This window comes from Bubalus kerabau, chromosome 8 (genome assembly GCF_029407905.1).
Source record: "Bubalus kerabau isolate K-KA32 ecotype Philippines breed swamp buffalo chromosome 8, PCC_UOA_SB_1v2, whole genome shotgun sequence".
NCBI lineage: Eukaryota > Metazoa > Chordata > Mammalia > Artiodactyla > Bovidae > Bubalus > Bubalus kerabau.
This window is the reverse complement of record NC_073631.1, coordinates 100,310,601-100,336,985: the sequence shown is the minus strand read 5'-3', so window position 1 is coordinate 100,336,985 and position 26,385 is coordinate 100,310,601. Positions and strand designations below refer to the sequence as shown.

At 40.1% G+C, this 26,385-nt stretch overlaps 1 protein-coding gene and 1 non-coding gene across 12 annotated transcripts in view; one reads left to right on the top strand and one right to left on the bottom strand.

Annotated features, from left to right (window-relative positions):
- Positions 1-26,385, bottom strand: part of EXOC4 (exocyst complex component 4) — an 804,929-nt gene that overhangs the window by 739,541 nt on the left and 39,003 nt on the right. For all 11 annotated transcript variants that reach the window (XM_055590952.1, XM_055590951.1, XM_055590955.1 and 8 more), the window contains one exon: positions 8,185-8,369. In XM_055590952.1, the coding sequence (XP_055446927.1) occupies positions 8,185-8,369 (185 nt within the window). The remainder of the gene's footprint in view (positions 1-8,184; positions 8,370-26,385) is intronic.
- Positions 16,206-16,278, top strand: TRNAG-CCC (transfer RNA glycine (anticodon CCC)). The gene has a single exon. It is a non-coding gene; the product is annotated as a tRNA-Gly (tRNA).

Here is a 26,385-nt window from a genome sequence, read left to right as displayed (position 1 = left end):
AGCTGTAAGTTCCTATTTGCCTACACTATCTTAAGAAAATCTAAAAGAGCCTTCCAATCCACTGATTTGCTATAATCATCTAATTATAAAACCAATTCAATCACATATTTACCCATTCAGCTTTTGTACACTGAACACTGTTATCTTCTCATGTCTTCTCCTCAGCGACCTCTCTTTTACCTCCATCTTATTCATAACTGGAAAACAGCTCTACACACCTACCTATGGACACACATGCCCAAAGAGACAGGACAACCACTAATGTGGACAGTGCTGCTTCTGAGTATTTAGGAAAAAGTTAATTTCAACTTTAATAGGAATAAGACTTGATAAATTTAATCAGTATTCTCACAACAGAAGTGGAGGAGCTATTTTTAAAGCACTGATAAATGAAGGTATCGAGTAACAGGAAATTGAGGTTCACAGAATACTGCCTGCCACAGCTGTAAATGAGGCAGCAGTTAGTACACGTGTGTATGCACAGTCATTTGTATATGCGAGCATAAGACACACTTCTGTCAATACGGAGGTGCACACGATTCACTTTAGATTAAAACCTACAACTACCTTCTCAGTTTTAACCTAAAAATACATTTCAGTTAAATATAGGGTGATAAACAGCTTGCCATTTTAACTTTGAAAAAACATAACCTGCTGACTATTATCAGAGCCAGAAGCGCCCTCTAACTCCATCAATAAACTCTTAGAAAGTCAATTTACTGCAAAGCTATTTTCATATACTCATTTCTCCTTCTAAAATTTTCCCTTGGGCTTCAATTTTCTCCTTTGTGAACATTAACCCAAAGGCAAGTAACTCTGGAAATGACTTCTGGTTTTTCTCTTTTTCTTTTATGGAAGGACTTAGTCATAAAAGTTCAAAAGAAAGGGGGCACACCCACTCACTTAGTTACTACAGATAGGAAACTCACCAGAAGGTACCTGCTATGACAGAATATCACATACCGACCTCTCAGTTTCAATTCCAGAAGCGAGAAAAGGCCTGTCCTCATTGTACATCACAAACAAAGTTGACAAGTATTAGTAGCCTCAAAGCGTTTTCAATCCTTCAGAGGACATATTTTTGAAAACAAAAACATAAAATCTAGATTGTTGTTAAAAGCAATAACAAATGTTGGAGAAAATGTGGGGGAAGAGGAACCCTTATATACTGTTAGTGGGAATGCAGATTGGTATAGCCACTACAGAAAACAGTAATGGAGATTCCTGGAAAAATTAAGACTAGAATTACCACATGATCCGGACACCTCACTTCTGAGTATTTATGTGAAGAATATGAAAACACAAATTCGAAAAGATATGTGCTCCCTGTGTCCATGGCAGCACTATTTACAGTGGTCAAGACAAGGAAACCACCTCAGTGCCCATCAGCATGTAAATGGATAAAGAGGATATATGTATACACACACATCTTCTATTGTGTTTATGTATGTATATGCGTATACATATGCCTACAATGGAATACTGCTCAACAATAAAAAAATATGAGATCTTCCTCATTTGCAAAAACATGGGTAGACCTTGAGGTTATTAGGGTAAGTGAAAAAAAGTAAAAAAGATAAGTAACTTCAGGATTTCATTCACATGTGGAATATAAAAATCAAACACAAATGATCAAACCGAAACAAAACAAGTAACATCCACCTGCAATGCATGAGACAGCAGTTCGATCCCTGCTTCAGGAATATCCCCTGGAGAATGAAATGGCAACCCATTCCAGTATTCTTGCCTGGTATATCCCATGGACAGAGGAGCCTGGCAGGCTACAGTCCATGGGTTCACAAACAGTCAGACATAACTGAGCAACTAAACCACCAACCACCACAGAGAACACAGTAGTGTTACCAGGGAGAAGAGAGATAGGAGGAGGGCAAACAGGTAAACCGGGTTAACAGGAGGGTGATGGATGAAAACTAATTTGTTGGGACTTCCCTGGTGATCCACTGGTTAAGACTCCACGCTTCCAATGCAGGAGACCTGGGTTCAATCCCTGATCTGGGAACTACATCCCACATGTTGCAACTATGACTTGGTATAGCCAAATAAATAAGAATATTTTTTAAAAGGAAAACTAATTTGTTGGTGATGAGCACACTGAAGTGCATACAGAAGTCAAAATACAACGTTGCAGACAAGAAACATACAATGCATAAATCAATGTTACCTTAAGTAAAAAATATTAGATTGTCAATTAATGTGAATGGCTTCTAATTAATATGAATCATCTAAGTGGCTTTATTTTCAAAGAAATATTAATAGAAATGACTTTTCTTTTTAAATATCTATGTGGTTACAAATTTTAAATCAATTCAGAATCATTCACAACTAAGAGATGATACACATAAATCCTTCTAGAATAAGACAGCACCCCTCCTCACAAAATCAGGAACTGTATATTTTAACTGAGCGCCTTGATATTTAATAACCACATGGTGGCATGCCAGAAAATTATAAAGCGAAATTAACCACACCAAAAACAAGCCCCTACCACTATAAGCCCTAGGACTTTCTCGCCATTAAACATCCATCCAACTAGGAAGGATCTACTCAAAATGTGTATCATTTCAGTATTTCAAGCCATGAAGTCTTTTTCTTTTTTTCTTTTTTTTTTAAGAAAGGTTAGTAGTGCTAACAGCTTATTAAATGTTTGCACTTTAATTAGAACTTATTTCTGTTCCTCCATTTAATAATAAATATGTCCACCTATATCCAAAATTCACAGCAGCAGCTCATTTGGTTGATTTTATTGTCAAGCTAAAACTTAACAGACATGATCTGAACTCTAAGTTGTAAATCTAATAACTAATATATTCACCCTATAACCCAATAGCTGGTGCAGGACCTGTCAAAGAGCAGGTGCTCGTAAAAGTTGGTTAAATCAAATTCAGCTAAGAATGATCTGTCGAAGATAATGTGCCCTGAGTGAGAAAATGTAACGGAATAATGAATCAGGAATGCCTTGCATGACAATTCTCTATCGTTCTAAGATCTGACTGAACATACAGAAAGAATCATGAATGATTTAGAGGGTAGAGAAGTCAGAAACAGTCATGGTATCAAATGATAACCCAAGAGAGAAGACATGCAATTCAAAATAAAGTGAAGCTAACATCTAAGCAAAGAGGGAGGGAGAAAGACCTGAAAGATAACAAAACAGACACACACAAAAAGGAAAAAAATTTAAAGACAAAATAGATAGGGAGCAAATAATACAACAGAGTCAAGGACACCCTTTATGCATCCAGGGACAAATATGGTCACCAAAACCCATGGGTCTGAAATTTTCTCCCCAATGAGCTAGAGTGTCCAAGGAAGCAAGATCAAACCAAGTATTAAACCCAGGATGCATGCAAGAAGTAAATGGGCTAACCGTTTGTAAAATAACTTTTTTACTGATTTCATCTTATAAAGGTATTAAGTATTCTTTTTTTTGAAAATATAAAGAAAATTTAAATAAGCTTCCCTTGTGGCTCAGAAAGTAAAGAGTCTCCCTGCAATGCAGAAGACCCAGATTCAAACCCTGGGTTGGGAAGATCCCCTGAAAAAGGGAATGGCAACCCACACCAATATTCTTGCCTGGAGAATCCTATGGACAGAGCAGTCTGGTGGGCTACAGTCCATGGGGTCGCAAAGAGTCAGACATGACTGAGCAACTAAGCACACGTGCCTTTCAAAACAGTTAACAGAAAGGAGTCTTTCCATCCCTACACACACACACACACACACGCACACGCACACACACACACACACAATCATGCCTACACACAAAAATGTACACATGCTTTTTCAACGGCCTCTGGATCGCCCTGTATAGAACATTAAGCCCTAGGTTCTCTGCGCCTTTGTGTGACTTCTTTCATTATCTCCTACAGTAGAAATCTGTTTCTGGGTGTTTGCTTTTGGATACCAACAACTGGAACAGTCTTTGTATTTGGAGAGACTCTCCATGATCTGAGTCACAGCAGGAAAAAGAGGGCACTTCCTCCTGCTATACAAGTTGACATGTCTCAGGCTCCAAGAACTGGAAGCTTCCAGACAACACTTTGAATCTTGAGGAAATAAAGAAAGAGGGAAGTGACATTTAGAGATAATTCACCTTGAAAATTCAGCAATTGAGGGCATGATGTCACAACCCGACCAGACCCTTCCTGTGGCTTGCCTATGATGTACACCCAGCTGCTTCATCTCCCTTGGTCCCTCCAGGGTTTTAGAGCCTGTCTATAGAGACTCACTTTCCTTAGATTCTGTGACCTACTTGATAACTTTCCACTAAATTTCTTTCCTTGTTTATTACCAGGACTGACTCTGCTACTTGCAGTCAAGAATATTGGCTAAAACATCATTCTCTATAATAAAGAATATGTTTTATCTGCTTCTGTCTTCTCTGACTTTTCAATATAAAGATCTTTATATATATCTAGGTTAATAAATACAAAATTAAATGAATTAAACATGTTTTCTATATAATTATTAAAATCCTTCTGATTCATCTTAAGAATTCAGCATTCCTTTCCATCTCCAGCTTATCCATATTTCCCAGTCTCTACTAACTTAATATAGGGATATAAATTCTATTTACTGTTACAGAGTATTCTTTAATCACACAGACCTTCTTTTTCAAAACGAGTTTTCAGCTTATATTTCTGATCAAAATATTTCAAACTATTACAAAAAATATTTCAGTTGTTTATATGCAAATTTACATCTTTAATGCTGTGAAGTCAGTCCTGGCAGCAGTTTCAAACTACCTACAACTTTATTGTTCTCAAGCTGCTAATTGTGGTTCCTATCTTATAGTTCATCTTTGAGCATTTTTCTCAGGAAAAGAATTCCAGGTTTGTACTGTGTGTTACTTTATATCTGAGAATGTTGCTGTGTTGTCTATGTACACTTGGCTGGATATAGAGATTTTTGGTACCAATCCTTTTCCATTCCTTGTAGACTTTGCTCTGCTGTCTTCCAGTATTTTATGTTAAGCAAATCCTGGTGAGCCTCACTGTTGTTCCTTTCTGTTTATCAGGACTAGTTTCAACTACATATAAACAGAAGACCCAAACAGCCATGACCTGAGTAAATCAAAAGGATTTCCTTCTTGTCATATAAAGATACAAAAATCCCATTCAGAGGTATAATGGAGGCTCCATGTCATAAAAGAGTTTAAGATCTGATTTCCATTCTCAAGGTCACCTAGTGTCCAAGACAATAGCCCCAATCCAACTCCTTGACAGAAGTAAAGGAAGGCAGGTAAAGGGTAAAAGAGTGAGCATACCAGCTTTGCTGGCACCTCTGAAGAATGTTCCTATGAGTCCTGACTCAACATCTTGCAAGTAGAAGTCTCACTAATCACCTTCAGTTACACAGAAGGATGGCAGCAAATGGAAAATGTAGTCTTTTTGCTGGATATATGGCCACCATGAACAAAACAAGAGTTGTCATTAAAAAAGGAAGGAAAGGGGACTCCCCTGTTGGTACAGTGGATGGGTATCCACCTGCCAAAGCTGTTGTCCGATCCCTGGTCCAGGAAGATTCCACATGCCACACAGAGCAACTGAGCCCTCACGCCACAACTCCTGAAGCCCGTGCACCTACAGCCCGTGCTTCTCAACAAGAGAAGCCAATGCAATGAGAAGCCCACCCACTGCAACAAAAAGTAGCCCCCGCTCTCTGCAGCTAGAGAAAGCCTGCGCGCAGCAACAAAGACAGCACAGCCAAAAATAAATAAAAAGTAAATGAATAATTTAAAAGAAAATAAAGGTGAGAATGGGTTAGGTGGGCATATAGCTATCTCTGTCAGAGAAAGGAATGTAATTTTTCTCCCTGGTGCTTATTTCTTTGTTAAATTCATAAAAAGCTTTCTGATTCTAAGAGTCAGTTTTTCACTAATTTTACCTTGAATCATTTTGATTTGCAGACCAAGGTCTTTTTTTCTGTATGAGTAGGTTTCTTTCTTTACACTCTAAGTACTGCCACTATTTCTCTCTGTATTAGTTTGGTAGGGCTGTCACGAAGTACCACAGGCTGGGCATCTTCAACAACAGAAATCTGTTTTCTCACCATTCCAGAGGTGAGGAGTCCGAGAACAAGATGTTGGCAGCGTTGGTTTCTCCTGAGGCCTCTCTCCCAGGTTCGTAGATGGCTGTCTTATCACTGAGTCTTCACATGGTCTTCCCTCTTCAGAAGTGTGTGTCCAAATTTCCTCTTCTTGTAAGGACACCAGTCATGTTGGATTAGGACCCAGGCTAATAACTTCATTTTAACTTAAATGACCTCTTGAAAGACCCTAGCTCCGAATTTAGTCACAGGTTCTGGGAGTTAGGATCTCAACACATGAATTTTAAGGGGACACAATTCAACCTATAACATTATCATTTTAGTGTCATTCTATACAGAGCTTAAAATCATTTCATTGATCACTATTCTCCATCTTTCACATCTATTATCTTTCTTTCATCATTTTATCTTTTCCTTCTTCATAAGTTTTCCCTCCATATCACTGATCCAACTCTTTCAGTGTTTTAAAAAAGAATTTCCCTATCAATATTTTGACTTTCCTTACATTTTGTTCCTGCTTAGTTCTTTTTGCATCTCTCTCAATCCCATTCATAGCACTCCCCACTATCATTTCATAGAAGCTACACGCTTGCTGCATACAGCCACAGAATCTCAGTCATGTTCAATAATAAGCACATTTGGGTGACTGGCTGACTCAGGCTAGCCAGCTCAGCTGAACTTGGCTCGATTCCACATGACTCCTCCTCCTCCGGGGACCAACATCACCATGGCAGTGACAGAGGCATGACAGGGCATGCACCCTGGCACATTTCAGGCCCCTTGTGTTACATGCTAACAATCAGCAAAAGCAGGAGCCCAAGAATCAGAGAGAAGGAAATACACTTCTCCCACTCAAGTGGAGGGGGAAGGCTGATAATTCTGAGCAATTACGTAATCTACATCATCTTGCACCTTTTGAGAAACCTTGAGCTTAAGTCTCCTAAACATTTCCTATTTAGCTTTATAAATCCTTTCCTTCAAATAAATGCTCTTCTTTGAGAACTCAATGTAATGCTTTTTCCTTTATGCTTACATGGGAAGGGGTTTTTATTTTTAATCCTTGCACAGGAATAAACCTATTTAGATCCACTATTTACCACCAGACACTCTGGGAGGAATTTCCTTAGCACTGCTCCCACCCACCACTTGACTCTCCAACAAGGCTATATTCAGATCCAGTGCTTAGGTTAAGTCTAAGGTACATGCCCATAGCTTAGTTTGTGTGCCTAAGGTTTTCCAGTGCTTGTCTGCAGAAAAGAGATGGAAACTCCTCTTTCTCTGTCATGGGCTCTGATTGAACTGAAGCATCACACACAAAGTTGGCGATTTGGGTTTGAACAGGATAGGATTTTACAGACTTCATTCCCAGCATGCACTGCTTCCAGCATTCCTCTCATCTACAGCCCGATGAAAAAGTGTCAATAGTACAGAGCTCAACTCAACTGCCCTCTGAAGAATCTTACTTCTTCAGTTAGTTTAAGGCTATTTTAAACGATGTTGGGAGGACACATGCCATGCACAGCTATCTGACACACGTTAGTAACACCGATGTCCTACCATCTTACCATCTGGTCTTATTCCCTACCAGGTCTCCCCTAATTTAATAAATGTTCTGAGTCCACCCAGGCCCTTCATCACAGGACTGAACTACACCCAGACCAAGGATAAAACAAGTGTTCTCACTCAACCTTGCCTGAACTTAACCCAGAAAAAGAATTATACACAGCTCTAAGTAACAGTCTCCTAACTTCAGTTCATGTGCCTACATTTCTTAATTAGGAGGACTGCACTATCATTTTAAGGGTTTTTCTCTTCCTTCTGAGATACACCCGAGTCTCTCTGATCGAGTACATTGAAAGCCCACAGTAAGTGTTTCCTACGTATCTTTACATAAAAGGACCACAAGAAATGTGAAGTGAGCGGATGAACAAACACTCAGTGTCAGCCTTTCAGGACAGGGCGCGTTTGTTATCACAAAACCGTCTTACATTTTCAGAGACAGTATGTTAAAAAGACAAGTAAAATAAGCTACAACCATATTGGGGAAAACAAATAATATCCCTTAAAGCTTTACACGGCCACAAGAAGCTGTGGCAAAGAGCCTTTTTGACTAACCTCATCCTCCCTTTTTCCTTGTTCTGCTGCACAACTCGGCTAGTGGATTTGATGTACAGGTGCCGATGCAGCTCGTCTATGAGAACCAAGTGGAGGTTCATCTTCTTGCTGTGCAGCTCCAGCCTAAGGTCACTCAGTCCTTCCACCTGGAGCAGTGGGCCCTCCAAAGACTCGACTGCAGACACCTGGAGAGGCGGAAGAAAACGATTCAGACAACAAAATAGCCCCACAATATTATAAATATGAAAGGCTATTGGCTTAGCTGGTAAAGAATCCACCTGCCATACGGGAGACCTGGGTTTGATCCCTGGGTAGGGAAGATCCCCTGGAGAAGGGAAAGGCTACCCGCTCCAGTATTCTGGCCTGGAGAATTCCATGGACTGTATAGTCCACAGGGTTGCAAAGAGTCGGACACAACTGAGCGACTTTCACTCTCATCTTTTCAAAGATACTGTCAAAAGAGTTTGTGAGAACCTCATCAGTACACAAGAGACTTTGAGTATAATGTGGATAGGCCTGGTTCTGCTCTTGAAGGGTTTAGCAGATATTGCTGAAGAAAACAATCATGATAAACACGAAGGCACCTCAAGCACCTCAACGTTGTATGGCTCTTTATTCCCACACACACCGCCTATCAATGGACACAAATAAACTGACTTCCCAATAATTATTTTTATATCCTTACATGAAGTTCATGTACTAATAATTTGACCAACTTTTAGTCAAACTTACCTTTTAAGATTAAGACTCAGTAAAAGCACACTATATCAATTTCTTTAAATAATTCTTAGGGCCATTATGAGTCAGAGCTTGGTTAGCCTAAGTCTACACACATATTTACACATGGTCAAGTCTCTCCGGCTCTTTCTCATATTCACATACACACAGAGGGAAAGGCAGTTTTACATGAAAGCTACTAGCAAACAATAGCAGTTCTCACCTCTCCTTGGACTGACTCAGTGTGATAGAAGAAATGGGATTTGAAAGGTGAACAGAAGATAAATGATGAAGAGGGAGATTCTCTTGGTGTCAAGTGCAATTTGGAAGATTTAAGACAAAAAGCACTGAATGTATAAAAATGGTGTAGCAATACCTACAACAAATGGAGAAGATGAGGGACTCAGGGAATTTGGAAAACAAAGTGCTAAGTGCAAAGGAGGGAAAAAAAACACAGTATGTATTATATAATCTCATTTATCCATATAAAATTTTATTTCTGTCTTTTTATATGTATAGGAAAAGAGAAACACCAAGACTAACAATAATAATGGTAATAGTAGTAATAATAAAAATAGAGAAGAGATGATTACAAGTGAAAACAGGGAAAAGAGCCCTACCAAGCTCCCTCAAGGAATTAATGTTCAATGACTATTCCCTGATTTGGTTATACATCTAAATAGTCCTCATTCATACAGATAAAGGCAATAACCAGTACCACTATGCATGTGCGTGCTCAGTTGTGCAGTCATGTCCAACTCTTTGCAATCCCAAGGACTGTAGTCTGCCAGGCTCCTCTGTCCACGGGATCTCCCAGGCAAGAATACTGATGCAGGTTGGTATTTCCTTCTCCAAAGGATCTTCCCACCCCAGGGATCGAACCCACATCTCCTGCATCTCCTGCACTGGCAAGTGATTCTTTTACCACTGAGCCACCTGGGGCACCCAACCAAGGGCACTACTTTAGGGTAATTGTAATTATGGATATAAGCATGTACCTTAAAAATCATGCATTTATACAAAAGCAATCAAAAGACAGTAGAAGTCATAAAACATCAGTGATCAAAAATGTTGATCACAGATCTATCCTAACATACACAGCAATTTAGGGGAGTAGGGAGAGTGAATATAGAAAACTCTGTGGCTGCCAAATACAAACCAGCCTAAGATAGGGAGGAAAAGGCAATGGCCTAGCCATAAATATATCACTTGTTTTATGATGTGCTATAATCAAATGTCACTAGCAAGTAAGTTTCCTTAAGTTAACCAAGACAGAATCGGGGAATCAGAGAGTGGCAAGCCCTGGGCCAGCTCTGCCCTCTGACGCCTGCCAGTTCCTGTGCACGCTGACCTGCAACAGCCCCTGCTATGAGACACCCTGTGCCTGGTGCAAGCTGCGGGCAATTCCAGATGGAAAGACTGCCTGCCTCACGAAATGACCAAAGTGTCCCCAAGGAGGAAAAACAACAACAAATTCATTTATACTTATGCTCCAAAATGGATTTTTAACTCGGGTCTCTAGCAGAGAAAAGAGGATGCATTAACCTTTAGTGACATCAAGATCCAGAAAATGAAAAATAATTTGGTAAACCACTGGCCCATCATGTAGCCTTATCCCTCAAGGTAATTAAATCCAGCTGAGATATTTAAGCTTAAAAACCACCCACTGCACAGCCACACTCAATTTGCTTGTAAGAATCTGCATGAAGATTTTTTTTAACCCAAACAGCTCATGTTCCAAGTATAAAACTATACGACAATGTTAACTTTCAAAGCTGCTTAATTTTTCTTAAATATAGCTAAAGCACTTAGCACAGTGCCTGGCCTATACTGAGTGCTCACTCAAGTTATTTTTAATAGAACCTATTTACTACATGGATAAAGCAACCTCAGAGGGTGTTTCCAACGTGTTTTAATGCAGCCTTTGCAGTAAAGTGCTGTTTCCATCATGGAACTATTATTAACCATGCAGACTACAAATTTTCTGAATATGTTTTCTTGACCCAAAATACAAGTACAATTAACATACAATCAAAAATAGTCTCAGAACTTCCAAGATTTGAAAACCTTACCATGAATAACCTCTATTTATGTATGAAGACACAGTGCTTTATTTCCTGGCCTTCACAAATGAAAAGTCTATTTATAAAGCTACAATTATAGAAGCTAAGCAAAGTCAGTGTCTTCCCCGACTCTAACCTTCCTAGGTACTCAAAACAATTTGAACAAAATAGTTGTAAATGCATATATTTGATCTCTAGAACATCAGTTTAGAAACCTGACATTTATCTTCTGTGGTTTTAAGTAACTTGTACCATAAAGCTTATGCATAAGCAAAACTTTGTAGGCAGCAGTGAATGCAACCACCACTTTTAATGCTGTTATACTGAGGGGTCGGATTTTTAGGTATTTCCTAACATTCAGCCTTTACTAGAAGAGAAATCCTTAAATATCCATCTATAGGGCTTTCTCAAAATGGCTCCGTGGTAAAGAATCCATCTGCCAATGCAGAAGCTGCAGGTTTGATCCCTGAGTCAGGAAGATCCCCTGGAGGAAGAAATGGCAACCCACTCCAGTATTTTTGCCTGGGAAATAGCATGGACAGAGAAGCCTGACGGGCTACCGCCTATGGGGGTCACAAAGAGTTGGACATGACTGAGCAACACACACAGTTAGAAATGTGTGTAACTACTGATGAAAAAATATCACTAAAGGATTTTTTTTTCATGTGTGGGAAGTGGTCATTTTATAAATTATTTCACATTTTCTAAATTTAGTGATCACAGAGCACTTTGTAAACAACAGGTTGATGAAACATCAACAGAAATTCAGAAGATGCAGATGAATTACAGTGGACAGCAACAGGTTCACTCTTTGAGAAATAATCAAAATTGGATTCAAAAGTGTGACATACAACACTGAATAATGTCACAAATATATATTAAAATTATAGGACAAGACACAGCAGGTGAAAAGTAAAACAGACAACATACAGTCAAATAGTTCACTAGAAAATGCTGTCTATTTATCTCACAGATATAATACCATGAATTTATGGACCAAATGATCTCCACCATGACCTCTCAGGTACACCACACCATGTCTTAGAAGACAGATTACTAAATAATGAACCAACCAGATGTTATTTGGAAGCTTTCTTACACATAGTTTCAAAAATAAATCAGTATGGGGAAGGCATAGGGAAGAGATAGATATCAACAGGGAATTTTTTTCAGAGAACACCTATAATAATAAAATAAGAACAGTAATGTTCTAACTCACCAGAGTGAGAAACTACTCATACAGATAAATCTGTTCTGGAGTTGAAAAGAAATATTTCTTTTAGGACTATGAATGCAAGCAAACATCTACAAAATGTTTTAACACATGATATAGAACAGGGCAGTGTGTTTCACTATTAAGAACTTATCCATTTAGACCAATGAGGACCTACCGTACAGCACATGAACTCTGCTCCATGTTATGTGGCAACCTGGATAGGAGAGGAGTTTGGGGGAGAACGGATACATGTTTAAACATGGCTGAGCCCGTTCGCTACTCACCTGAAACTACCATAACACTGTTGATCGGCTGTACCCCAATACAAAATTAACAGCTGAAGGGAAAAAAATCCACTTAGGAAAATAAGTTCTGAAAAATATTTCCATAACTCAAGAAATAGGTCAAAGGTACAGTTAAACTTGGAGAAGGAAACGGCAACCCACTCCAGTCTTCTTGCCTGGAGAATCCCATGGACAGAGGAGCCTGGCGGTTTGCAGTCCATGGGGTCACAAAGAGTCAGACACAACTGAGTGACTAATACAACAGATAAATTGTATACAATCAAGAACTGTCTGGTGTTTTCCAAAAAAAATTTTGCTTTGAGAGATGAATCTACAACAAAGGAAATCTTCGTAATGAGAACTACAGTGCCCTTAAATTTTCTTTCCCAGATAACTATTTCTCAATTGCATTTTAGTTTAAATTAGAAATAATTATTCCATGGTTAAGTGTTTTCTACCAGCCTGACTCAAGCTGATTAAGTAAAAAGATCTAGTTTTGTGCTTAACATGAACCAATGGAAATGTCTTTGAGGAACACCAGAGTTGGCCATTCTCAAACATCTGCTTCACTGAAAAAAAATGCTGAGAAAGAAACCACTGATATTTATTTTTCTGGTTGGGAGAAGTGAGATACACAAAGATGAATGACAATAGCAACTTTCTAAACAGAACTAAGGTTCAAGCCAAACAACAAAAGCAAACAAACCAACAACAACAAAAAGAAAAGCCTTTTAAATATAAGCCAAAGAATCCAACCTGGTAACTAAACCATCTGCTAGCTAATAAAAGTGCTTATTTTGACAACAGTGTTACCTAAAAGAGACAAATGTGTTGCCACTGTTGAGTCCAAAAGAAGTATTTCCTTCAGGACTCTGACAATTACATGGTTCCAAAATGTTCTATCACTTTTCAATAGGTCAGTAAGTCTTCCTTATGGAAGCATTTTTCTAGTTCAACAATCTAACCATTCTGAAAATGTTACTGTGGCCCAACTTACAGATGTAATAGTAAGATATAAAATTAGACTATTCCAGAGAATTGATTTTGTCCCTGCCCACAAGTATACAAGATACAAGTCTAAACAGTCTCAACTAAATAACACCAAAAATCTCTGGCTATGAACAAAAGAAACATGCCTTGGGAACCAAGATTTACTCAGTACCAGGTCACCAGTCTGCACCACTGGGCCCCTGAACTGTGGGAAGGCAAACTGGTGTCTTCAAGCCCTGTTCCTCAAGAGTCCTCCACCCTGAATTCCCCATGGGCTCATGGGATCCCAGATGGACCCAAGAAGTCTTAGTCTGAATGAAATATGCTTCACACCCACCTCAACACAAGCAGAGATGTTTCCCACCATTCATTTACCAAACATTCCCATTTAGCTGTACCATATTTCCCAAAGTAGAGATTTTATCAGACAGAAACTGGTAAAAGAAACCAAGCACACATTAAATAAATAAATAAGAGTCACCAGGACTTCATGTCTTAGTTTGAAATTTGAACCATATGGAACTACTGTTTTTACCAGTCAAAAATGATCAAATATTGGCTGTTTCATATGGTTCAATCTAATAGATTAAGGAGCCAGTCTGAAAGCCTTGATGTACCCAGGAAAGCACTGAACTGTTTGTAGAATGTTGCAGTCCTTATAGTCCTAATAGATATTTAGCCGCACAGAGGAACTAGGGACAATTTTACTTGCAGAATATAGTATCATATTATACCTATAGAACAGAAAACAGAGAAGTATGTGATCCCAAAGGATTCTGTTCACAAAAATCTTACCTGTTAAATATAAACGATAATAGAATTTACACTTTTTAGGTATAAACGTTATCTGCTCGTTTGTGTTTAAAGCACAACACCAACCACCACACAGGGCCTAAGGAGAGGATGGCTTAGACTTGCTTCCCAGGCGGCCCTAGTGGTAAAGAATCCGCTTGCCAATGCAGATGTAAGAAATGCATATTCGATCCCTGAGTCTGGAAGATCCCCTGGAGAAGGAAATGGCAACCCTCTCAGTATTCTTGCCTGGAGAATCCCATGGACAGAGGCGCGTGGTGGGCTGCAGTCCAGGGGTCGCGAAGTGTCGGTCATGACTGAAGCGACTGAGCACTTAGCACGCTCTGCACACAAAAGTATAGGACATACAAGGGAGAATAAAGGGCTCAGGCTACTGTGGCGGTTTCAGGGGGTCTTAGGAATTCAGCAGAAAGCCAGAATCCCTGATCCCAGCTTCACTGGAGACTCTTGAGAGGGGTTCAGCTCCCCAGGGTTCAGTCTGGCCTCTGACTGAAGGCCTTAGGGCTAACTGGCAGTTTGGTACTTAAGACGGACTTCCCAAGAAAGCTGCAAAGGGCAAGGCTGAGTGCCTGAAGCAAGAACACATGTTTTCTCCCCACTAACTCCCCTGCTTATAGCCAATCAACAACGATCAAATCAGGCCACCGAAAAAGCCCATTCTTAAAGTCAGTCCGCTAACATATTAATACTATTGATCAGCCCCATTCAAGTGCCCCTTCTTTTCCCTCAGGAAACCCGATACGTATAATGCAGACTCAGCAGGCTCTCACCACTACGAACAGGGTGCTGGCTACTTCCGCTCTCCCTTCATTACTGCCAGGGCTATTGCATGTTTTTATTTAATAAACTTTCATCAGTTCAAATGAAGGGCTGTTATTAGCTGAGCTAACAGCCAAATGATAATGCTCCAGAGAAATATCAGTGCTTGTCAGCGCATTAACAAAGAGAGGACAAGGGCTGAGGTCAAGCACGTGTCAATGTAAATGAGGCCATATTAGGTACTAAAGGCTTAATGCAATAGACTGCTGGGGAGATAATGGAATTTACAGGATAAAGCAAATGAGATGAAGTTATTGATAAGTGAAGAAGGGAGGAGGACCTATAAAATCAAAGGCCTTTTTCTTGTGAATTTCTCCTGTAAAGAATCTTCAAATAGACCTTAGAAAACAAAATTCAAAAGAGATCAAATGTACCTTCCCTTCCAGCTTCACGAAAGATCTCATCCTGTCTGCTGTTTATCAGTCACTAAGTTGTCCAATTCTTTGTGAACCCGTAGACTAGCATGCCAAGCTTCCCTATCCTTCACTATTTCCCAGAGTTTGCTCAAATTCATGTCCACTGAGCCGGTGATGCTGTCTAACCATCTCATCCTCTACCACCCTCTTCTCCTTTGGCCTTCAATCGTTCCCAGCATGAGGGTCTTTTCCAGTGAGTCGACTCTTCACATCAGGTGGCCAAAGTGCTGGAGCTTCAACATCAGTCCGTCCAGTGAATATTCAGGGTTGATTTCCTTTAGGATGGACTGGTTTGATCTCTTTGCAGTCCAAGGGACTCTCAACAGTCTTCTCAAGCACAACTCAAAAGCATTAATTCTTTGGCGCTCAGCTTTCTTTATGGTCCAACTCTGACATCCATACGTGACTACTGGAAAACCATAGCTTTGACTGGACGGTCCTTTGACAGGAAAGTGATGACTCTGCTTTTTAATATGCTGTCTAGGTTGGTCACAGCTTTCCTTCCAAAGACCAAGCATCTTTTAATTTCATGGCTGCAGTCACCAACAGGAGTGATTCTGGAGCCCAAGAAAATAAAATCTGTCATTGTTTCCACTTTTTCCCTTTCTGTTTGCCCAGAAGGGATGGGGCCGGATGTCACGATCTTAGTCATCCTATGACTGCCATGAAACACTGGCTTGTTCTAAGAGCATACAGAGGCACTTCCCTAGTGGTTCAGTGGCTAAAACTTTGCACTCCCAATGCAGAGGGCCCAGGTTTGATCCCTGGTCAGGGAGGGAACTTGACCCCACATGCCACAACTAAGAGTTTGCATGCCATGACTAAGGATCCTGCATGTGGCAACTAAGACTGCACAGCTAAATAATAAATAAATAAATAGAAGTATGCGCTGTGCTTAATTGCTCAGTCATGTCTGACTCTGCGACCCCAGGCTCCTTTGTCCATGGGGATTCTCCAAGCAAGAATACTGGAGTGGGTTGCCATGCCCTCCTCCAGGGAATCTTCCCAACCAAGGGATTGAACCCAGGTCTCCCGCAGTCCAGGGGAATTCTTTACTGTCAGCCACCAGGGAAGCCACATAAAAGCACACCAGTCTTTAAACTATTTTTAACCTTTCCTGAAGGTCCTCCCTTATTTTTGCTTTTTCTTAAACATCAGAGCATTCTACCACATCTAATTCTTATATTTTATTAAAGCCAATCTTTTTTTTCTTCCTCTTGTAAAGACTGGGAACCAGGTCTTCTAAGATATCCATCCCATTAGCACAGAATGACAACATCTGAAAAATGAAAGGTAAGAATTTTCTCCGAGAAGGCAATGGCAACCCACTCCAGTACTCTTGCCTGGAAAATCCCATGGATGGAGGAGCCTGGTAGGCTGCAGTCCATGGGGTTGCTAAGAGTTGGGCATGACTGAGCGACTTCACTTTCACTTTTCACTTTCATGCATTGGAGGAGGAAATGGCAACCCACCCCAATGTTCTTGCCTGGAGAATCCAGGGACGGTGGGGCCTGGTGGGCTGCTGTCTATGGGGTTGCAGAGTCAGACATGACTGAAGCAACTTAGCAGTAGCAGCAAGAATTTTCTATTTTAAGAGGCCTTTAAAATTGTTAAGATTGAGGCCCCACTCCAATTTTACAGATTAAAAAAAAAGAAAGGTGGGGCCCAAATATCTATTCTTTATCTTTATTCTTCTTTAAAATTATAAAAGTAATAGATGCACAATCAAAAAAACCTGAAAAACAGAAAAACCAAACAGGAAAGATCCATATCCAGTCAGATAAAGTTATAAATTTTAACCTGACACCAATTATTTTTCTGCACAAAGTTCTTACAAAAACAGTTACTTTCCAATATGTTTTCTCCCCACTTGGCAATATATTGAGAATATCCACCCACCACCAAACATGATTTTTAGTGTTTTGATACTAGTCCATAATATGAATATTCCATAAATGACTTAAACCAACTCCCTATTAAGTAACTGCTAATTATTTTTACTTCCATAAATCTTATTGTGATAATTATCCTTGTATATATATATTTTGGAACACCTCACAATTAAAATTCTGAATTCTTTACTTAACATTCAAGAAGTAGAATTTCAAGTCCAAAGTTATTTCAGGCTTCTGATGCATAATGCCATATTAAGAGCCTTATTTTTTTCTAAATGGACTTTTAAGAGCTCTGTCCACAATCACTTTCCTAATGAAATTAAACTATACCTAAGATCTTGTAAGATAAGGGTTGTAATAGTTTATGGAAAAGCCCCCCCACCCCAAAATCCTTCTTTCTTCCTAATCTTATGATCTGTTCATCTTCAGTTCTCATTGTTAACCAAAGTTTAGGCTCTCCACACACCGGTGCCAAATCAAGCTTTGGAGACAGAATTTGGGGTGAGGCAGAAATCACTGCAGACAGTGACTGCAGCCATGAAGTTAAAAGATGCTTGCTCCCTGGAAGGAAAATTATGACAAATCTAGACAGCATATGAAAAAGCAAAGACAATCATTTTGCTGACAAAGGTCGGTATGGTCAAAGCTATGGTTTTTCCGGTAGGCGTGGAACATAAAATGTTCCAGTAGCTGGAACATAAAAAAGGCTGTCAGCTCAGTCGTGTCCGAATCTTTGCGACCCCATGGACTGCGGCACACCAGGCCTCCCTGTCCATCACCAACTCCCAGAGTTCACTCAAACTCATATCCATTGAGTCGGTGATGCCATCCAGCCATCTCATCCTCTGTCTTCCCCTTCTCCTCCTGCCCTCAATCTTTCCCAGCATCAGGGTCTTTTCAAATGAGTTAGCTCTTCACATCAGGTGGCCAAAGTATTGGAGTTTCAGCTTCAACCTCAGTCCTTCCAACGAACACCCAGGACTGATATCCTTTAGGATGGACAAGCTGGATCTCCTTGCAGGCCAAGGGACTCTCAAGAGTCTTCTCCAACACCACAGTTCAAAAGCATCAATTCTTCGGCGCTCAGCTTTCTTTACAGTCCAACTCTCACATCCACACATGACCACTGGAAAAACCATAGCCTTGACTAGATGGACCTTTGTTAGAAAAGCAATGTCTCTGGTTTTTAATATGCTGTCTAGGTTGGTCGTAACTTTTCTTCCAAGGAGTAAGCATCTTCATGGCTGAAGTCACCATCTGCAGTGATTTTGGAGACCAAAAAAATAAAGTCTGCCACTGTTTCCATTGTTTCCCCATCTATTGCCATGAAGTTATGGGGCCAGATGCCATGATCTTAGTTTTCTGAATGTTGAGTTTTAAGCCAACTTTTTCACTCTCCACTTTCACTTGCATCAAGAGGCTTTTGAGTTCTTCTTTGCTTTCTGCATATGTGTCATCTGCATATCTAAGGTTATTGATATTTCTCCCGGCAATCTTGATTCCAGCTTGTGCTTCATCCAGCCCAGCGTTTCTCATGATGTACCCTGCATATAAGTTAAATAAGCACAGTCACAATATACAGCCTTGACGTACTCCCTTTCCTATTTGGAACCAGTCTGTTGTTCCATGTCTGGTTCTAACTGTTGCTTCTTGACCTGCACACAGATTTCTCAGGAGGCAGGTGAGGTGGTTTGGTATGCCCATCTCTTTCAGAATTTGCCACAGTTTGTGGTGATCCACACAGTTAAAGGCTTTGGCATAGTCAATAAAGCAGAAATAGATGTTTTCCTGGAACACTCTTGCTTTTACAATGATCCAGTGGATGTTGGCAATTTGATCTCTGGTTCCTCTGCCTTTTCTAAATCCAGCTTGAACATCCAGAAGTTCACTGTTCACGTATTGCTGAAGCCTGGCTTGGAGAATTTTGAGCATTACCTTACTAGCATGTGAGGTGAGTGCAATTGTGTGGCAGTTTGAGCATTCTTTGGCATTGCCTTTCTTTGGGTTTGGAATGAAAACTGACCTTTTCCAGTCCCATGGCCACTGCTGAGTTTTCCAAATTTGCTGGCATACTGAGTGCAGCACTTTCACAGCATCATCTTTTAGTATGAAGCCTGGGCACTGAAGAATTAATGCTTTTGTATTCTGGTGCTGGAGAAGACTTCTGAGAGTCCCTTGGACAGCAGTGAGATCAACCAGTCAATCCTAAAGGAAATAAGCCCTGAATATTTATTAGAAGGACTGATGCTGAACCTGAAGCTCCAACACTTTGGCCACCTGATGCAAAGGGTCGACTCACTGGAAAAGACCTTGATGCTGGGAAAGATAGAAAGTAAATGGAGAAGGGGGCGGCAGATGATAAGATGGTTGGATGGCATCACCACCTCAATGGACATGAATCTGAGCAAACTCTGGGAGAAAGTGGAGGACAGAGGAACCTGGCATGCTACAGTGCATGGGATCACAAAGGGTCAGGCCGGACTTAGTGACTAAGCAACAACAATGGCTGTTTTAGCCAATATGTGAGAACAAAAAGTTGTAAGAAATCGGAAGTTTGGGGCTAAAGCAAAAATCCTATTGTTTGCAGATGTGATGATGTGCTTTTCTATTGAGAAAAACCAAAATAAACTACAGGTGAATGTGTTTTTAAAAAATGGAGGTAGGCAACCATAAGTAATTGGTATTGGGATGAATCTCAGGGAAAATAAACTTCCTTGGCAAGTTCCCCCTATCTTGTCAAAGCCAACCAAAACTGCCAACCAGCATTCTCAGGCCACCATCAGGTTGAGAGAGGGATCCCAACGATGACAAGCACTGCCATCTGCCACCACTGACGCACGCACAGGGTCCCCAGCTAGCCACAGACTTACCCATCGAAATCCTGCTCCAACAAGTCCCTACAGGCAAAGACAGCAAAGCACTTTTGTGTTATTCTTGACTGAGATCACTCCTCCTACAGACCTGAAATGCATACACATAAGCGTGTACAATTCCAGTTCATCTGCTTATAACAGGTATGCATCAGTGACGGCAGTACCAGGAGAGAAATGCTGCTTAACGGGACAAGCCCGGGACTACAACTTTTTCTTTTCACCCAGCCTTGTGTGATAGTGGGTTTCCCTGGTGGCTCAGACGGTAAAGCATCTGCCTGCAATGCGGGAGACCCGGGTTCGATTCCTGGGTCGGGAAGATCCCCTGAGAAGGAAATGGCAATCCACTCCAGCACTCTTGCCTGGAAAATCCCATGGACGGGGGAGCCTGGTAGGCTACCGTCTATGGGGTCGCAAGGACACGACTGAGCGACTTCACTTTCACTTTCTTTTGTGTGATAGTGATAACAATCATGCTCCCTACACCACAGATTTGTATATTGCCTTCCATTTCACAAAGTACTTCACATGTACAAAATTGCATTTTTATTCTCACCACCACTTTATAATATAGACAGGTTAAGTATTCCTCTACAGAAGAGGATACTGGAAGAAAGAAAGCAATGCATTTGTCTAACCTCACAAAACTGGTAAATTGTTGGGTCAGGACTAGAATTAAGAAGTTCTGGCTTTTCAACCCATTTTTGGTTTTACTATACCATGCTGGACCTAGCCACCACCTGTCAATAAATGTGGGCCCCAATTTCAATCCATTAAATCCCAGCAATAAGTCAGATAAGAAAGAACACACAGTAAAGATACAGAAGTCAGAGCACCAAAATGACAGCTCTAAAAAGTTCCAAGTCAGCTCAACTCTGGAGAGCATCTAATCTACCCAGTAAACAAAACTCACACTGACCAAATAATCAGGCTACAAAATCAGAATAAGAGCCTGATACTCATCAGCTCTACCTGAAAGCTGCACTAGAGGAAAGCAACAAGTAACTTTTAGTCAACCTTCAACATGTCTACATACACATGAATATTGCCACGTGATGTCTGTCTTAACACAAATATTTTATTTCCAGCTACTACTTAGAGCAAGTGTTAAATGAAGTCAAGGACAATTGGTTTTGGTCTGTTTTACAGCACAGGCTATAAACCACATCACTGGTTCCAAACCTGTCCACACATTGGAATCACTTGGAGAATGCCAACAATTACAGAAGTTACTGTCCCATCCTCAGAGATTTCAAGCCTAGGGTGCAACCTGGGCTTTAGGGTTCTTGAAGGATTCCCTGATGTACAGAGTTTGGGAACCACCGCCCTACAGCCAAGTGAGCCAACTGAAAACTGCTGAACGTGATGAGGTTTAGTGAAACAACACACAGTTTCTATGTGCTTTAAAAGAGGCAGATTAAAAGCAGATACAAAGAGCAAAGCAAAAGAAAAGGGAAGCTACTACAATAAGCCAGTGCCTATCAAACAGTGTGGCTTTTAAAAACCCCAGCCTTCAAAATCAAACATAAATTAAAAGGGCAGGGGTAAATACTCACCCCACACACACACACACAATGGAATATTACTTAAGTAACAGGAAGGAACAAAATTGGGTCATTTGCAGTGATGTGGATGGACCCAGAGTCTGTCATACAGAGTGAAGTCAGAAAGAGAAAACCAAATATTGCATATTCACACATACATATAGGCTCTAGAAACATGGTACAGGCTATTTGCAGGGCAGGAACAGAGACGCAGCTATGAAGAACGAACATGTGTACAAAGGGGCAGAAGGGGAGAGTGAGACAACTGGAGAGAGTAGCATTGAAATATACATATATACACTACCACGTGTGAAGTAGACAGCTAGTGGGAAACAGCTGCATATAGCACAGGGAGCTGAGCCCAGTGCTCAGTCATCACCTAGATGGGCGGGATGGGGGTGGGAGAGGGGTACACGGGAGGCTCAAGACGGAAGGGATACATGCATAGTTAGAGCTGATTCACGTTGTTGCAGAGCATGAATCATCAAAATACACTCAAGCAGTTATACTCCAATAAAAAATAAAACAAAAAATAAAATAAATTAAAAGGTCAATGAGTGAGAAAAATAGTTACTACAAAGCCTGTACTTTTACTCTCCAGGAGAAAAATGCTGCTGCCACAGTAAAACTACTTACTTATTTAGGGATCCAAAAACCAAGGTTATTCATTTACTAACTTTATTTTTAGCTTTTCCTTCATCTTTTTGCCAAGAAAATTAGATGTAGGTGTTTTAATTCAGGGTTCCCAAAGAGAGCTGAAAGCAGCTACGGCCGACCGGCCTATTAAAATATTAATGGCAAACCATACTTCCCCACTCCCAGCCCCTGGATTCCTGGAACTCCTGTAGTACTGATCATGATATGAGATGCTGTTTATTTCCTCATCATCTGTCTCTTTCTACTAGCATGTAAGCTCCTTCAAGGTTAAGGTCACCTTCACAGATCCATGTACCAACAACGGCATTGTCATATTCGTTTGTCCATCTATCAAAACACATGCCAAATTCTTTGCTGATCAATTATTAGTATAGAATCTTGGCATCAGTTTTTAAGATCAATATTCTACACTAGGAACAGATGGGTTTTAATGGTGGCTATTTCATTATTGATCACGGATACATTTTTTTTTTATCATGTTGTACAGAAATCTATATGGAATACTGAAACATTCTGCAGGCACCAAACCACTTCACGTTACATCCAGTAAGTTCACTAGAATGTTTCAGCTCCTGATAGCCATAGTGCTTTCATCTCAATACCACTTCCAGACTCAGGAGAGAAAAAAACGGTCCTGTGAGATCTCAGAAACTTTCAAGCCATGTAAGGGGATATGCATTTTGGCCCCTTGTTTCTTACTTGTACATTATTTTATAATGGAAGCATGATCACCCCTTGCCTATCCATAAAATGAGAAGAGAGTCTATTTGCTAATGACACAGGTTTACTGGCACCAATGGGACCAACTTCACTGGCCCACTGGGCCTGCCATCTAAGCAGTGACAGAAAGAATAACAACTCTAATACTAAAGTCAACGGAAGTCAATACTTATGATAGGCATCCTCTGAAAGTGAACTGGCCTACATCTGACTACAATACCCAACAGATTAACACACCTAGTCACCTAAGACTAGATTTTGCAACAAACTGATCCTGGGTAGCTTACCAACAAATTACACTGTTTACCACTGGACAGTCAGTGGGTACCCATTGAGCATATTCTTGATGTAGGCTTAAGAGGTGATTGATAACACAATCTGGAATTTGTTCCCACCAGATCCCGAAAACATGGTCTAGAACTTTGAGGTCTTGGTCATCCAACTATGCATGTGTTAGAACAGAAGAGATGTGTGTTCTGAGAAAAATTCTCTCTCTGCCTGCAGGGATTCCTTGACCATATAAAATGTGGAGTGGTCTTTCACTCAGGGCAAGAAGAAAAGGAATCAGAATTGCCTAACTTAGTCCCACTTCAACTCTTAGCTCAAAACAAGTCCACCTCAGACTGGTTTTTGACAGTCTAACATGGTAGCGATCACCACATCCTTTCTTACAGTATCAGTAAACAAATTAATTACAAACAGCATTTCTAAGGTCTTACTATGGATACTTGGTGTACTTTACATACATAGCTTACTACTTCTGTTGTTTATGTTCTGGTTTTTTGGCCATGAGGCATGTAGGATCTTGGCTCCCTCACCAGGGATCGAACCCACACTGCCTGTAGGGGAAGGTGAAGTCTTAGCCACTGAACCGCCAGGGAAGTCCAATAGCTTAATATTTCATTTAATCCTTTCAACAACCCTGAGGGCATCCAATTATTCTCAATTCCAACTTTCAGCTAAGCCAAATTAAATAATTAGCCCCTAGGCATTCAGCTAGTACAAGTCAAAGCTGGGATTCAAGCCCAGGTCCACCTGACCCCCAGGAAGCCCCATGCTCACATTCACAGCCTTGAATGTTGTCCAACAATTGCAAAGGATCTTGAAAACTAAAAATATGACAAATAGAGTTATTTTTATCATAGGATCTTTGAAAACTATGCAATTAAGTAGCTGTTTTACTCTCTTTATCCCAAATGTGGGCACAATTTCATAGGGTAAGTGAAATAATTCCACCATACCATTCTCTCAGCAAAGCACTCTGGGACCTCTAAGAAGGCAGCCAACATAAATATGCTATTATAATTATCGTTAACAATCCCTATCTGGCTATACAGCTATGGATTCTTTTTAAAAAGGTGTTATAAATAAAAAAGACAAAATGATCACAATACATTCAAAACCTCTACAATCTCAGGAAGCCTTAGAAATCAAAAAATTATTTTAGTCACAAGCCTTGTGACTGTCAGCTAAAGTGCTTCAAAACTACTCGCACGGGCTTGGTTTCCACTGATTGAATGCAATTATGAATTGACTTCTATAGGTTGATAAATCAGAACTTGTGTAAGTGGTTTTCAAAGCTCATCTGTGCAATTTTGGTTTGATGCAGACTTCCACCCAAAACTCTCCTTAAAAAAAAAAAAACAGTTTGTAAAAATATTAACTATCATGAAATACCTTCCTGGTTGGCTCACGCCACTGGAAAGAAGCTGCTATTCTTATATTAATAATTCTTCCCAGAATTAATCAGTCATTGTACATTAGAACCAGCAGCTGGAGTGTTTTGAGTGATAATGAAACCTGTAACAAGGCATCTTCGGCCGTCTTTTCAAGACAATAAGGGAATTAAAATTTCAATTTAAATGCAGAGGTTTGAAACACGCTTCACTGGCAAAATTACTTCAATTAATGTGAGTGGAATACAAAGGACAGACTGCAGAAATGTGATGCAGCAACCAGAAATTATGTCATTAATGTGCTTGCATCAACCCGGCACAATGACTACAGAGGTCTAATTTAAACCGTACATATCACAAAGCTACAGGCTACAATATTAATCAAGTCTCTGATTTCAACATGACGGATACAGGCTTCTTGCTGGATCACTTTTAGCTTTTCATAAGCTAACAGCAGCTGTTTACCTTGAAAGAGGAAACAAAAGGCCAGGCCTATTTGCAGACATCCCCTGTCATGACAATTTAATTATTTTATGCAATACTCGGGTTATCATATCAAAAGAAATAAATATCCCATCTAGAAGCCGAGTCTGTAGCCATCAGCCCACTCTGATGGTGAAGCAGGAATTGCAGGAGCTGACACGAGCTATGGGTCACCACTGATTTATTTACTCTGGATTTATTAACCTGAGTAGGGATTAAATTACTGGGCATCTGCACCTGCCTTAAAATGGAAATGCAAAATCTTTTGATAAAAAGATCCAAGGAAATCAGAGGGGTTTGAAAGACTAGACTGTTCTGCCTTCACTTTCTTCTGATGTCTTTTAGCAAAGATTTTCATTTGGACTCTTGAGATGCCTTAAGTAGATTTTACTTCTAAGAGCACATAACCACGGGGAAAAGCAATGTGATTATTTTCTCATATGAACTCCAATAAAAAAGCAATTATAGACCTTACCATTTATTCACATACAAAAGGCAAACTGAAGAATATTTCGAACTTTTTAAGCACATCTTAAATCCCGCCTCCATGAAATCTTCATTGTATGTTAGGAAATGCTAACCCCCCCAGGACACGCAAAGCAACTACCTCATCTGGAAAATGGAGAGGACATCAGAAACCTCTCTCTCATAAGAGTATTGTAAGAATTCAGTGTTTAAAATAGTACCAGCACACAGTGAGGGCTCAATACATATTAGCTAGTATTATAATTATACTTTTGTTGTTCATTTAAACACTGTAGAAAGAAAAGGTTAGGCACAAGAGAACTTTGCCATTAAGAAAACAAAAAGATTAACAAAAGCCACAAATCAGAGGGAAAAAGTCAGACCCGAGCTTGTAGAAAGGAAGTGCCCTTTTCTATATATTGGTAAGACAGTCTTCCACAGAGCTACCCATTTGGCTAATCGTCAGTGAACTCTATGTAAAGTGCATTATGCTAAGTACAGGGTAGACAAAAATAGGTAAGACATAGTCCTTGCCCTTAATGACCTACCATACAAACAAAAGCAACTATATTC